The 16,871-nt window shown below is 37.4% G+C and overlaps 1 protein-coding gene across 1 annotated transcript in view; it reads left to right on the top strand.

The window, feature by feature from the left end:
- The window catches only part of LOC145998825 (anoctamin-7-like), a 111,315-nt gene that overhangs the window by 22,665 nt on the left and 71,779 nt on the right, over window positions 1–16,871 (top strand). Inside the window, exons 4-7 of the mRNA XM_083135481.1 lie at window positions 1,663–1,743; window positions 3,528–3,737; window positions 9,075–9,182; window positions 12,457–12,596. Of these exons, the coding sequence (XP_082991607.1) occupies window positions 1,663–1,743; window positions 3,528–3,737; window positions 9,075–9,182; window positions 12,457–12,596 (539 nt within the window). The remainder of the gene's footprint in view (window positions 1–1,662; window positions 1,744–3,527; window positions 3,738–9,074; window positions 9,183–12,456; window positions 12,597–16,871) is intronic.

The following is a 16,871-nucleotide window of genomic DNA, read 5'->3' as shown; positions in this document are numbered from 1 at the left end:
TGGAGGGTGGTCCATCTGCTCCCAGCCAAATGACTGTGTGGCAGCTGCAGTGTGTGGCGTGTGCGGCTGTGCGTTGTCGTGCAGCAACATGATACCGGAAGACAGCATTCCTCGTCGTTTATTCTGTATTGCTCGGCAAAGTTTCTTGAGAGTATTGCAATAGACGGCTGCATTAACTGTTGGTCCATTCGGCAGAAACTCAATCAGAAGTACCCCAAACTGTCTTTTATATTCGCTCTTAACATCATGCACCAATGAGTCCGTTATGATTGAGGGGCATCCTGATCGTGGTTCGTCATAAACATTCGTGCGACCAGCCTTAAAGAGATGTACCCACTTAAGCACGTTACCTTCAACAATGACATTCTTACCAGACACCTCACATAACTGGCGATAAATGTCTGCCGCTTTCACATTTTTCACATCTCACAATTTGCGGGATTTTCAATCATTTGCACCACTTCCATTGTCCACCACAACCACACAAAGCATTTCACAATGTGCAAATGGCATCTGTTTACGTGCAAGGCATGTCGGTAACTAACGCACATGCGCAAAATGTCAAGCACGGAGTGATGCCAACATGAGCGCTAAACGGCCCCTAATTAAAAAATAAACCTCGCGTGCGTGCGTGTGTGTGTGTGTGTGTGTAATAAGCATCTGAACTTACAATGCTGTCAAGGTAAACCGTTAACAATATAACGTATTGTACCTTTCATTTTAATCATTATTTACATACCGAACCCTAACCTGTTTAAGGTAGTCTACTGGGCCTAAAACTAATGACTGTAAGGATTTAGTTGCTAGTATTGCATTCCGCATTACAATGTGCAATCAAAATTTGCTAAAAGAAGGTAATATCAAATAATTTTATAGCTTGTTTTGCTTCCTATTAAGTACTTTCCAAAAAGTAACCATTTTTATCAGTCCAAAAGACCTCTCAAGGGTCTGGAAACAAAAGTGTTATAACTCCCATTAAGCTACCACTCTGCTGAGGTTATCATATCAGACAATTTCCCTCACACATGGAGCATTACAAAAATCATTACTAGAACTTGCCACCTCAAATGGTACTAATAAGTGAAATTTTGAACCCAAGCTCATGGACTAATTGATGGTTTGACTGATAATAGTCAAAACAACAAGCAACTACTTCGACTAATATTAGTCAAATGACCAATTCAACAAATATTAGTTGAGAGAATTAATTTCACTAGTATTATTCAAACGACTACTGTCTATATTATTAGTGAAATCTTCGACTAATATTAGAGAATGGATTTACTAATCGACCAGTTCCCACCACTAGTCGTAAGTAATAGAAGAGTCATGTATAAATCCTGGACAAAGTATGAGAGTAGAGTTGCCTTGATCAATCCCTCATTCACTTCATCCCCCCCTCCCCCATCTCCACAAATGTCCATTGTTTCTACTATTCTCATCAACTTGACCATAAATGCCATAAAGATTAATCAAATGCACACTAAAGTATGAAAAATTATATTTTTACATTGACCACTTTCTAATGGTCAATGCAAAATTATTGACCATTAGAAAATGTAAAAAATAATGATAGTTATTATTTATAATCTCATTTTATTAGTTTCTTATTGCATTAATTATTGAATTTCTAAATTTCTGACCAAAATGTTACCATTCCAGGCACGTTCTTCTTCTCTAAATTTGGCATCGGGAACTATACTTTTTGGTGGTGATGCCGAAGAAAGTGAAAGCACTAGTGAGGTATGTACCATTTCACAAAGGGCTCCAGGTTTAACATCAAAGGAAAAATTCAAGTACAATTCTAGATTTTCAAGCAAAAATTTAAAATCCAAAACAAACGTAATGACCTAAATAGAATTTTCCCTTGGTCATATTTTAAAGTGTACACTGCAATTTTTAAATTATTAATGTTTTTTTTTCATTTCATTCATTACATGTTTGTTATTAAGAATTATAAAACAAATACATTATTTCTTTCATCCCTTCCTTTGAAGCAAATTTCATTCTACATTCACAAAACGCATGAAAATTTGAAGAATAAAACAAATGTAAAGTATTTTTATGCACAAAAAAAGTACGTTAGTCTGAATAACATTTAATTACAATTGGCAACAAATGCGTCAGGTGCTATAATCACTTTCGTCTAGCCTTCAGGCTAAGCAAACAGAGGTACATTACTTCACCATAATACATCTCCATGATTTAAAAACAACAGAAAAAATTCATAAACAGAAACAAGATAATTCAAAGGAACCATACTTTTGTACCAGATTGAGAATCATAAGGATGGGAGGAACAAGTTTCTTAAGGGGAGAAGATACAGTTACCCACCAATTGTGCATTTATTTCAATATCGCCCGAATGGGCACTGCTACTAAAAAAAAAAACTGGGTGTATCCAAGAGCATGAATTTCTCTCCACGTTGCAAGTGGAATCGTTTTTTAAAGTTGATTATTAAGTTGGACACTATGTTTGAAAAATATGATGAATAAGAATTTTCAGAATCCCATGTATTCCTTACGGAGAATCAACTTCAACATCAAGTTAGGGCTAATCAAATTAAAGTTTTGACTTTTCAGCTGGTTAAATGCATCTTCAAACTGCCCTCTTCCCATTGACATCTTTTTCTATTCCATCGGAAGTTTTATATTCCCAAGAGAACGAATCAAATAATACGCCCATATAATCAATGCTTTTCTCCTTGCCTCCTGGCAGTGTTGCCAAACCTGATGCGCATAAAATAACTAAATTTCACCTTAAGTGGAGTTAAAACTGACTTTCATGGAACTAGATTTACAAAGGCTGGATAAAGTGCCTCCTAGGGTAATGTTAGTTGTCAAAAGGGTGGGGGCACTGCTATTATTGTTAACTCTAAATTGATGTCAATTTATTCTTAGTTTTCAACATCTAGATCTGGGAGCATCACCCACAATAATCCACTGATGGTCATATCAAATCGAAAATAAAGAATTCCCTGATAACAATATTTTGTCAAACACGGTGCTATAAAGAAGTAGCTGGGAAGATAAGAGGGAATGGGGCGACGCAGCCAATATAACAATATCACGTCACGTGCAAAATGTATAATTATGACAAAACTTGGTCTATGTGGGCCGGAAACAGTGATGGCATCATAGTGGGGCACAGGGGTATGCGTCCCAGTTCACAGCCGGACGAGTGCACGAAAGAGCCAGATCTAGCTCTAGGAGAGCCAAGTTGACACACTGCCACAAAAGAGCTTGGGAAGAGTCCCGTGGAGACTGTATCACATGCCCTTAACTGAATCCTTAAATTTACCGATCTGATATATCTATAAATATCTTACAATTTAGTGCAATGCTGTGCCATTTTGTTACATTCTTTTATGGGAACAAACATATAATTCCTATTCTGTTCTTTTTTTTTACGTAAATGTCTAAATATGCAGCTTATTTTGCATTGCAAAAGCTTGGATGTATAAGTTGATTAATAAGGTTGATTTACTATAATACCTAAAGCAAACCATATTTTCTCTTTTTACATAGGATCAAGAGGACGAAATATTTACTGAACCGGACAAAGAGCCTACTCTGGATAAATCGACATATTTCAGAGATGGTGTTCGCAAAATTGATTATGTCTTAGTGTATAGATCAAACAGATGGTTAAGAGATATTGAGGAACAGAGGACAATAGAAAAAATGCGGGAGAATTTTCTACTTGTATGTGACACCCTTGGATTAGAAGCTGAACATGTATGTTGTAGTTAATTAATATAGTATAGTCTCTAACGAGCCTATAATTTGACTATACCCTATACGGTAGCCTAGCTGCCACCCTGCAATACAAGGGGGGTGGGGGGAGACCTGCAATGTTATCTCTGTGCTCCTGAAATTTTATGTAACCCAAGAACGTCAACAAATAGTGTATTAGCTATTTGCAAAAGCTTGATTTAAGAAAGAGGTTTTGTGGATCAACAATGACACAATTCAAACTATAGTAAGAATCACGAACCTTCCGACCTTCTGTAAACAACCGTCTCACTTCGAGTAATGTATCACTCCGCGCCAGCTGTTCGTGAATGGTGGGGCATCATATGCTGCTCACTCGCAACCTTGAATTTTACGTAACATGGAAAAACGTATTCTTATTTTAACTGATAATCTACACATTGAAGTATAATAAATTTTCTACAAGTGATTAAATACGTGTTCTTTTTCAAGAATGAACATATTTTTCTACGCCAAAAGTTCAATTTATCTGACACTGGGTTAACAGATCCCCCTTGCCCCCTCCTCTCTCAGTATGACAGCGCCAAAGTTATACAAGAGAGAGAGATATAGATTCGTTTCAGTAATTCAAGTCTTTTGGTTTTATTTCCACTAAATTATTGCCAACATTGTTGACATGTGGAGTATTGTTTTCTCCTTTGTGCAACAAATATACCGCCAGTTTTAGCAGAAGCTAAACAAAGATAAGCCGGGGAATAAGAAGAGATGGTTTATCTTTCTCTCAGTTTCTCGTACACTAGAAAACAAGAAGACGATAATAAGCACATTATTTACGCACGTCTCATGCAAGTAATGTATTTTCTTACCTTGATTCAGTACTTCCTTTTTGAACTTGAGGCATTTTCGGCGCTAGACATCATCCTGTCAGAGTACGGTCTGTCAAATTTGCTTGCCAAAAAGGAACTCAACGTGGCACAAGAGGCGATTTAACGTCTACTGCTAAAATTGGGGAGATCGTCATCAATTATCACTATCAACATCTTCTCCACAGTGGACAGGACGGCTCTTTGATTGAAAGAATACGAAAGCACCTCGCGTTGTATTGCATTTATCTCAAAATCGGTGTACTTGTTTATACGAGCAACAACGTGTTTCTTTTCCCGGGACTCACAACTTGACCGGTCATTTTCCTTTCTTTCACCACACCAAAAACACAAAGACGCAGACACACAAATACACTTGGACACCAACTTCACTGCTTGCTCAGGATAGCACCGACACAACGTCACATAAACGTTAAGAACAACCTGCTTCTTGCCACTTTTCAAATGGCTGTATTTCCGAAAGACTACTCTGAAAACACGGGAGACCTTCCTGCATGCATGGAAGTCGCCATGTTTGAAACTGGCGCTATTTTCTTGCTGTTCACGTGATCGATTGTAATTTATACAATAATCACGTATTATTATTATAAACAGAAACCTTTAATGAAAATATATTTTAAAATGTATAATCCAAGGTAATTTACACGTTTTCTTCCATTAGCGTACTTTCATAGAACAGACTACATGATGCAGAAGAAATCCGTTATTAGGCTGTTGCCAACCACAATACTTCTCACTAAGTCAAGTACAGAAACGGAAGTGGTATGTCGATTGTCGGCATATGATAGTATATTTCACATTGTCAGTGACGATCCTCCGGGGATGGGGATGGGGAAGCGGGTGGGATGCAGGAGTCGATCTATAATACAGAAGTGTTCACCATCCGGATGGTGACATCCTCACACTTCGGAATACTTTTGCAGGTGAAAGAGGGCAGGCCGTAGGGTGAGGGAGGTTGATTTAAAATGAACACCTCACAACAAGAGAGAAGAAAAATGTGACAATATTTAAAAATTCACCCCCAAATATGCATTTTATTTTATATGTAGCGTACAATAAAATGTGACTGCCTCAAAATATTTCTGTATTCTACAGTCTTCTTTCCCCACTTTTATGCTTCTCTAAGTTGCCGTTTTAGTTTCCCTTGGGGTCTTTGCTGCATCATTATTAATTTAGTCAATCAAATCATATGAATTAGCTTACTTTCATTATCTATAATAATAAATCATAACACTTTCCAACATCAAATAAATTTAATGACGAAACCCCGGTTTCAAAACGTCATTTATCTCATGTGTCACATTCTTCTAGCAAGGTATTTTTAGTAAAATATGAGAGAAAATTAATCCTTTGGTACGGAACCGTCTTACTTCTGGGGGATAAGATGTACATTTTGTATTTGATTTTTTTAATTTAGCGTTGCTTTTCTTCCACTTTTGGCTAATCCCGACGAAGAGAATGAGTGATCGTCAGATGAAATGGATGAAGGGACACTAACAAATAACACCCATGCCGGGATTCGAGCCAGGGAACTTCGGTGATGAGTCAAAGTCGGCCACCAGGCAAGATGTACATTTTTAAATTTATTTTTTTAACATACATTCAATATCTTTCAACAGGTCATCACTCAGTGATACACTGCTTATTCCGCATCTGTTGACAAATGGAATGTTTTTACACCTTGTAGGCTATGTGGATTATTTTTTCTTTCATAAGTTTGCAACACTGTTAGGGTACACGTGCTTTTGTTTACAGAAGGTCTTAAGTTCTATGATTCTCACTTTAGAAATTCTTTGAGGTAAACACCAGACAGAAGCAGTTGCTCTTTTCGTTTACTGTCTAGAGTCAGAACTTAACTCCATTGTAAGAGTCCAAGCACCACAGGAAACTTCGCAATTCAGTGTTTATTAATATATTATAATATGTGGACAGGTGGTTGAGTGAGTTCTCAGTACCATATATCATAAGACAACGTCTACGATAAAAAGCAGGGTTTACTGACTCAGACAGACGGGCCTGGACAACTTAGCATGTGGGTGCCATCTGAAATTCTGAAGTAAGTACCTTGCTTGCTGATGGTCATCAAAAGGAAAAAAAATCCTTAGCCCATATCTTTATACATGCTAATTAAAAATTTGGTGTAAATTATGCAGGGTGGCGCAGGAAAATGGGAAAATTTCAATTGACGTAAATGCACAAATAAACACAGGGAAAAATACATTTAATGCATGTACAGAGTATGCATGATTGAAAAGCATTAACTATGGCACTTGCATGTCACTTTACTTCTTGAAGATGACATTGGAAAGATGTGTTCCATCTCGGCATACACATTCTGATAGTCTACTGTGAAAACTCTGGAATGCTTGGTGTATCATGTCTCGAGGAATGCCAGTGATTTCGTCTTCAATCTTCTGTTTCAGTTCAGCAAGGTTGCAGCACGTATGCTGTACACTTTGCTTTTGAGATGTTCCCACAGAAAGAAATCGCAAAAACACTGAGATCAGAGGATCTCTGAGCTCATGGCACATCACCGTTACATGAAATGACCCACCTTGCAAACAATTTGCGAATGTCCTCCATCGACTGTCGAGCAGTATTTGATGGGCTCCGTCCCACTCAAACCACATGTTTTTGATGTCAAAATGTGCATTGTGCAACTTCAATGCAAAGAATGTTTCAAGCATAGCAACATACCAAGCCGATGTCACTGTAATTGTAATGCCCTCCTCTGACCCCTGTGCCCCCCTCCGAATTCCATGAAACTTGGCAGGTGTATAGAGGGACTCAAAAGAAGAAATACGCATTTTTGTCTCAGCTAAAAATCTGTTTTAGGGGGCAACCCCCCCCTCAAATGTCAAGATGAGGACAAATTAAAGTGGGGATCTGACCCCTGTGTCCCCCTCCGAATTCCATGAAACATGGCAGGTGTATAGAAGGGCCCAAAGGAAGAAATACATGTTTTTATGTTTCAGCTAAAAAACTGTTTTAGGGGGCAACCCCCCCCCTCAAATGTCAAGATGACAAATTGAAGTGGGGATCTGACCTCTGTGTACCCCTCCGATTTCCTTGAAACTTGGCAGACGTATAGAGGGGCCCAAAGGAAGAAATACGTGTTTTTGTGTTTTGGGTAAAAAAAACAGTTTTAGAGGGCAAAACTCCCCTCAAATGTGAAGATGAGGACAAATTGAAGTGGGGATCTGACATCTGTGTCATCCTCAGATTTCCCCTAAAACCTTTCTTTTAGCCGAAACAAAAAAAAACGTATTTCTTCCTTTGGGCCCCTCTATACACCTGCCAAGTTTCATCGGAATCAGAGGGGGACACTTAGATAACCTCCCTTGTAAGTAATGAAGCCCAGTTTTGGCATGTAGTATTAACTTATTCTATTCAAGCTTTAGCCACAACATGTGGTTTCTTCAGGAATTAAGACAAGAATCAATGTGGCTGCCTGGTTGACAAGGATTAAAGATAGATGCACTTCCTGTTGGCCATTTGTTTATTGTGATATAGCTGTCATTTGTTTATCTGGATTCCACACAGAAACACTGCATATTTTGTTGGTAGTTCTTTTCCAATAATAATTGCAATCCTTTATACATAGGTCCTCCATGTTCATATAAGTTTTCTGCAGAAGAATTCATGAACATAAACTAGTGTATTATAGAAAACAAACAAAAATCAGGTATATCAAAACATTTATTTGAATACAAAAAACATAGATTGAAAGGAACCAAATTTATCAAAAGTGCAAAAGTACCAATTGAACTTAATGGAAGGGAATCACTTGCCATCTTAAAAGCTTCAAAAAACTTCAATTTTTATTCCTTGTCAGCCAGACAGCAACATTGATTCTTGTTTTAACTCCTGAAGAAGCCACATGTTGTGGCGAAAACTTGAGTAATATAAATTAGTACATGCCAAAAATGGACCTTTTAAACTTCTGCTACTTAGTGTAAATTGTCTACAGTTATGAATTCAGCAGGAAGATTCAGATGTTCAGCCAGTCTGGCTCTTGTTGTCACACAATCAGCAATCACACTTGGTAATTCATGAACATTCATGAACTAGTTTTACATGTGGGATCTAAAATGAACTTCCCACAAAATATTTTCAAGGGGGCCTTTTGAACATTAAAAAAATAGCAAAGATAAATTTCTCACCTCATGCATACTTCTTATATTTTACATGTTATTCTTCATTTTTAGCTGTACTACGGCACGGGAGCTGATGTTTCTTCTAATTGTTAAATACTTCTAAGTATTTTAAATTTAAATTCACTACAAGGTACAAGAAATTTTAAAGCTACAGCTACACCTACAATTTTTTTTAAATGTAGTGCCACTACAGCTACAAATTTTGAAGCTAACTACAGTAGCATGCTGCTTCTGACTACTATATATGTGTAGGTTTGATTAAATACAATACTCTCTACAGTTTATCCTTTAATTTCACCCTTAACTGTATCTCTTTGAAGGAAGTAGCTGAGTATGGGGACTGCACATATAACTTCATAAAACTGCATGCACCTTTGGAACTACTATGTCGTGTAGCTGAGGTGCTCAATATGAGAGTGCCTATCAAGGTTAGTATCGATTAACATAATATAAAAAATTGGATGTGTGTGTCTAATTTTTGACAGGCCATCATGCTGAGTTGAGGTTTTAAGTCCACTTTATGCACAGTAAGGCTAATCGAGACTGGGCCTACAGTTTAAAGTGGGATCCGAACCACTATGTGCCTCCACCAGGTATCGAACCCGGGACCCCTTGATTACAAGGTGACGACGCTACCACTGCCCCATCGGGGAGGCTGCCATGATGAAAAAGATGTAAAATTATATTTAAATTTATAGTCTATTGGCTTTACGAAATACGTATTATCCCCATTAGCACTTTACTGTTATAAAGAAAGATTGGACTTTGCATTATGTGTCATCATTCATCAACACTATAAATAGTGAAGTGACTAATGTCTAGACATGTATCTGGAACAACCAAGGTGGGTTCAAAAATTTTGATCTAACTTAAAGGTATGTGTCTAGACATTAGTCAGTTACTACTTTCTGAGTATGTGAATTTTATTTTATATTTATGAACATCAATAAGTTTAAAGTACACAGATGCAGTGATTCTCAAAGTGTGGTCCATGCAGCGTGGTTTTATTTGGATTGCAGATAGGCACAGAAAACATACTTTAATTTTCAATGTTTAAAAATATATATATATTTTTTTTACATCTCGTATATGCATTTTTTTGTATCTTGTTATTTAAAAAAGGTTAAATTTGCAGACAGTACAGTGCTCTTACTTGCTAATCATGAATTGGAGGATCATTGAGAGCTAAGACCTGCCTTGTAATCAAGGGTTCCTGGGTTTAATACCTGCTGGAGGCACATAGTGGTTTGGATCTTTAATCTGTAGGTCCAGTCTCAATTAGCCTATGTGTGCATAAATTGGACTTAAAGAAACGAACACTCAAACCCAAACCCAACGCCTGCCAGGTGGCTTATGTTGGGTGTTATGTGGTCAGTGCATCGAGTTCCATCACTGCTGTTTTCTGGCTTTCAGACCGTAGCCTGCCACGAAGCTGATTCGAGCATCCCCATCGCCTTGTAATCAAGGTGTCCCAGGTTCAATACCCAGTCAAGGAACATTTGCACAGTAGTTTGGATCCCACTTTAAACTGTATGTCCTGTCCCGATTAGCTTATCTGTGCATAAAGTGGGCTTAAATCAACAACTCTAACTCAATAAAGCTGAGTCAACACCTTATTATATATAAATATCACTGGGAACTGAACTCCTTGGGACTGCGAGTGCTGACCATTAGATTACACTGGAGCTCAAATTCATGGATAATTTCCTGAAGTCTTCCAATGATGGTCTGCACGTGAGACGATTTTTTTAAATGGTTTCCATGAGGGAAAATTTGAGAAATGCTGATTTATATATTATGTTCAATTCTCTCTCTCACACACACACACACACATAATGCACCGTATAAAATCCACCAGAAAGTTATGCGATGCAATCAAACATAATTTAGACACACTTGATTATGTTACATGCAAGTTGCAGAACAATATTACATAACAAGTATCTTTTGAAATATCCTTGAATATTTTCAGTACTCCTTAGTGTTATAGATCCACCTCTGCATTTGAAACCCTGGCCTGGGAGGAGTGGTGCTAGTGTCGCTAGGCTAAGTTACAGGAAAGCCTGTAGTTTATATATTTTTCGAGATTTCAGAAAGCTTGGCGCTACTATTCCATCACATCAAATGAGAAGCAGAAATAAAACCAGGTAAAACAACACAATGTAAGGGAAGAAAATTAGAAATCGAAGATGAGCGATTTAGGTAGTGCTACAGTATTTGGAATTTTAGTGATATATACAAGGTACAGTCATTAAATAACAGGAATTGTATTATAACTTTCTTACAAGGATACATACAGAAATGTTTTTTGCCTTAATTTTTGACAATCACCCTGCTTTTCAACCCAGTCCACAAGCTTGCGGATGCCCTGCACAAAAAAGAACAAAAAAAAAACAACTTTTTGGCATGGCATGTAACCATCCTTGCACCACCTCGATCACCTCGTTGTCATCTGCAAACTTCTGACACCGCAAATGTTTTTTTCAAAGGTCCAAACAAGTGAAAATCCGATGGTGCCAAGTCGGGACTGTATGATGGATGTTTCAACACCTCAAATTTCAGATCACGTATTGTATCCATAGTATGCACAGCCGTATGGGGCAGGCGTTGTCTTGGAGCAGCAATACTCCTTTTGAGAGAAGTCCCTGATGTTTTGATCGTATGGCAGGCTTCAACTTGCTTACCAACATGTCACTGCATCGAGCACTATTCACAGTTCGACCCTTCTCCTGGAAGTGCACCAATATAGGGCCATTGACATCCCAAAATATTGTTAGCAGCACTTTCCCAGCGGATGCCTGTGTCTTGAATTTTTTCTTGACCGGAGACATTGGGTGCTTCCACTCCATCGATTATCTCTTACTCTCTGGTTCATAATGGTGCACCCAGGACTCGTCTCCTGTCACAATTTGATGAAGAAAATCATCTCCTTCACGAGCATAACGGTTCAAGTGCTCCTGAGAGATTGTCTGCTGTGCACGCTTATGAACACTCAAAATATACTTTCGTATCCATCGGTTACAAACTTTCCTATAGCCAAGGTCATAATGAATGATATTGAATGCAGATCCATGACTCATGTTCAATTCCATGGCAATTTCATCAACAGTGACTCGCCTGTTGGCATGGATTCGCTGATCAATCTGCTGTTTCACTGTCTCAGTTCCCACGCAAACTGTTCTCCCACTTCGCTATTCATCACTCACATTTTGTTTTCCGTTTTTGAATCTTTCCACCCATTTGTACACTCTCCCCTTACTTAAACACTTGTCTCCATACTGAACCTTCATTCTGCTGTAGATTTCAGAAGGTTCACTCCCTCTGACCACAAAAAACTAATAACGCTTCGTTGCTCTTCTTTGGTGCAGGTCGACAGCGGAGCGGCCATGTTGTATGCACTACTGCGCAGGCGCAAACTGCTTGATCGTCCCGACACCTATGTGGCGTATTTCTAAGGAACCATTTTGTGTTCAGTGATACCATTTTTCATTGTGAATCAATCTCCCTGAAAGTTATAACAACATTTCTGTTATTTAATGACTGTACGTAATATATTGTGTAATTTCTTCTATGATTTGTAAACTCAACTGACAATGTGTAGGAAGACAATCTTACATTAAGTGACTTCACTATCTCATCTACTTTAATATTTGCACTATTTTACATGCCTGTATGAAAAAAAATGAAATTGCTTTATTTCAGTATCACAAGCCAATGAAAACGAGAACATGGATAAGTTACATGTTAAAATATTTACACTTCAAAGATTTCACAAAGCAGGATTTGCCCTATCAAGCACCTTCTTATTACACTGGACGTTTTCAACGAGAAAAATTTGAAAGGCAAGTGTATTATTTCACTGTACAAGTTATGCTTCTATCTGATTATTTTTTGGTGTAGCACATTAAAATGTTAAGATGGAAGGAAGTGTTTCTTAAAATAAGTCCTTTTTTTCCCTTATGCTGAGTTTTAGCATGTTTGTTAATATATAGTTATAGGTATTTTTCAGATTTCTGAATAATTAAAAATTAGGGATATGGTACTGATATGATCACCACTATAGACAAGCCCTAATACACTCTAATCATGCAAAATTTTAAATTCACACTAATTTTATGTAGAAAAAGTGGAGTTCATAATTAAATTACAATTATTTTAATATTTTGATAGTCTGATGTGTAATCTTATGAATATTTTTAGCACATCTCTAGTAGATTGATATGGTATAGTTACAATGGAATTTGCCCATTCCACAGAATTTGAAACCACGGTGCCAAAATTTATTTTCATTGAATTATGAAGGCAAACAAACACTTTATTCTCTATAAAAAATAAGTTGTCTTTCTAGTAGTCAACTTTATTTCAGCCCCAGAAGTCCAAACGTTGACATATATTGCATATTGCAAATATTATGTAGCTGTTCAGAAATCTTGTAGTGAAATATGATCCGGTTAATGCCCTATTCCATCTTTTCTGCACTTGAAGTGTTAATTATATATATTTTTCAATTTTGAATATATACTCTATGATACTACACTATTTGGGTGTATTATGAGTGTGCTGGGTATCAGACATTGGTGTGGAGGTTTAACAGGAGTCGCAAACATGACTGCTTGCAGGTTTTTTTCCTCTCCATACTACATGGTTCAAATGAAAATCTCCAAATATTGTGTGCAAAAGGCAATCATGGAAGTTTATCAAAATATACAACAAAAAAATTAAAATGGTCAGGTTTGTAACCTTATACAGGTATGCAATACTGTAATTATGCAGATATTAATGACTAGAATAGTGTATTTTATTTCTATTTAACAATGGCAGTGACAATAGTGAATATAGAGTATTAGCAGGTATTAATGATAGTTTTTTTATACTGTTTGGACAGATTGTATATACTCTTCCAGGTATGCATAATGAGAGATGACTATGGGAAGATGGCATTAGATTGAATTTATTGAATGAATTATTACTTTTAGTTCACTTTCAGCACAGATAGGCTAATTGGGACTTGACCTACAGTTTAAAGTGGAATCAAAACCACTGTGCAATGTGCCTCCAATGGGTCGAACCCGGGACCTCTTGATTACAAAGTAGATAGCATTAGAAAAATGTTCAAAATACTACCTTACAGCAGTGGCAGCTCGTGGTTCAGAATGTACAGCGTGCTTCAAAATGGTTTGAATGATACGAAACCGTTCCAGGAGCGATAAAACTTTATCAACAATTAAAGTTCTATGTAAATACTTTCAACAATATCCTCGAGTTTTGTTTGCAATGGTCGTAGTACTTCCAAATTTCTCCACTAGGTGGCAGAGTTATAAGTTCCAAGATGGCTGCCTGTAGAGCAGAGAAAGCTTTTTGCATCCTACAGTTTCACGTTTGTTGGTCTGTTGTTAATGTTCAGCGTGAGTTTCGTACGAAATTTCGTAAAGAACCACCATCCAAGAACTCCATACGTAAGTGGTATGATAAATTCAAGACAACGGGATGCATTTGCAAAGGAAAATCATCAGGTAGACCGTCCACGTCTGAGGCAGATGTCGAGAGAGTTCGAGCTAGTTTTCAATGCAGTCCCCAAAAATCTACAAGGAAAGTGAGTCAAGAGCTAGCAATGACTCGAGCAACTGTTTGGTGCATAGTGCGTAGGTGTTTAAAGATGTATCCTTATCGAATGCAATTGTTACAACATTTAACACCTAATGATCACACGTTCCGCAAAAATTTTTGAGAGTCATTTCTAGAGTTATGCAGTGGTCATGATGATTTTATTGACAAACTTTATTTCAGTGATGAGGCTACGTTCCATGTGACAGGAAGAGTGAACAAGAAAAATGTTTGCATCTGGGGGACTGAGAATCCTCGTCAAATCGTTGAAGTTGTGCGTGATTCACCAAAGACTAATGTGTTTTGCGCCACTTCATTTACAAAAGTGTACGGTCCATACTTCTTTCACGAAGAAACTGTGACTGGACAAACATTCCTACACATGCTTACTACAAATTACCTTAATAACAGACTGCCAGACCGCTGGATTGGGCGATCTACTCATAATGATCAACAGTTACTACGTTGGTCACCAAGATCCACCGATTTAACCCCCTGTGATTTTTTTCTGTGGGAACGTATAAAAGACATTGTGTACAAACCTCCTCTACTCGCAGATGTCGATGAACTGAAAGAGCGCATTACTGCTGCAGTGCAAACTGTTGATGCAGACATGTTGAAATGGGTCTGGGCGGAATTGGATTACCGAATTAATGTATGCAGGGTAACAAAGGGGACTCACATAGAACATTTATGAGATACTGTGTTCAAAAAATTATCAAATAAAACTTGGACAGTTTTAGGAATTAGATGTAAAATTTAAAGCAATTTGGATGAAAAATAAAAAAAATATAAGGAGTTGAAATCGTTCACATTATTTTGAAGCAGCCCGTATTTATATAACTAATTTGTATATATTTATAATTTAATTATATGTATTTATAATTTTATATGTGAGTGGCATGTGACAATTTCGAGGAGTACAATTAATAATCATCATCCAAAATTTGAAGTTTCCATTTATTCGGCAGAAATATTATGTGATTACATATGAAGTACTTTAATGTTCGGATCCCACTTTAAACTGTAGGTCCAGTCCCGATTAGTCTTTCTGTGCATAAAGTGGATTTAAAAAACAACAAATCAAATCAAATTGTTACAAGTTTCAAGCATTTGTATCGGTATCACACATAATTTAAATTAGGTTAAGATTCTCCCCAAAATAAAATATTTATCTTTGCCTAACGTGGACATTTTGTCTGTTGCTCTACGACACAGGACAGTGAGAACTTGGCTGATGTTCGAACGCTGCTGCTCTCTAATAGTGTATGAAAGAATTAGCTATTAAGCGTTTTTCGTTGGTCTGTCCTCTTCTTCCCTCACCTGCCGGGGGGATCCGAAACGGATCGCCTGATCTTGGTGTGTTGTAAACCCATTGCAACGACCAAGCCGACTGAAGCAGGGGATAGGAAGAACAGCGTTGAACTTCGCTCGAATACTCTTCACTGCAGAGATCAGGCCGTTGCTCCGACTTTGCAATGTGTACATGTGCGTCTACTCATACACTGTGAAATCTCGCAGATTGCCTTGTTTTTTTAATGGATCATAATGGAATTTACTTTATGAAGCAATTAAAAGCAAATTATTTGTTTATGTTCAATATATTTAATAGGAAAACAAATGAAAAATATACTAACAAAAAGTATGAAATTTCATTGTAAAATATCCTGTCGTTGTGCAACACTGCAACAATATTAGTAACGGCCCCTGCCTTACAGTGCACATGCTTTGCTCAAAGCAGAGAATCCTGATGTAAGTATTGGGTATTAAAAGTTTTCTCCTTAAAAATACACCTAGTGACCAATGGAAAATAATTCAAGCGGCATCCTTCCAATCTGACATAAGGAAAAGCAATACTGTTGATTTGGTTATGAATTTTTCATGCGAATGACAATCTGAAATACAATGAGCACTTTGGAGTAGATACTGTGCGACCTTATTCATTGCTGCTCTTTTTAGATTGATTGATTGAGTTGGTGTTTTAAGTCCACTTTATACACAGCAAGGCTAATCGGGACTGGATCTACAGTTTAAAGTGGGATCAGAACCACTACTATGTGCCTCCACTGGGAATTGAACCCGGGACCCCTTGATTACAAGGTGATGATGCTACCACTGCACCATCGGGGAGGCCCTGCTGCTCTTTTTTTTAAGACAATCAAAAGACACAATGCTATTTTATTGATAGTCACACAAAAAATAAAGCAGTTCATGTCTGCAATCATTTTGAAACTCATTGAAGTTCTCAGGTTTCAAGAAAATAAACTAAAACTGATAATCTTTAGTGATGCACCACTGAGTAAATTTAAAAACAAGTATATCTCCTACCTTGTCAACATGATATCCAGATCACAAGAACGATTATCGGGTTTTTGAATGGAAGTATTTAGCAACTTCCCATTGGAAAGGAGTTGTTGATGGAATTTGTGGCAGTTGTAGCGGCATTACACCATTAAAACAAAACACTTGCCATAACTTTCCAAAGTCCAGGAGTGTGTTGATCCCATGTTGGG

The sequence above is a fragment of the Lepisma saccharinum genome, chromosome 14 (genome assembly GCF_977018435.1).
Source record: "Lepisma saccharinum chromosome 14, izLepSacc3.1, whole genome shotgun sequence".
Classification (NCBI taxonomy): Eukaryota; Metazoa; Arthropoda; class Insecta; order Zygentoma; family Lepismatidae; genus Lepisma; species Lepisma saccharinum.
The sequence above is the reverse complement of the archived record's forward strand: the minus strand, read 5'-3'. Positions and strand labels throughout refer to the sequence as shown.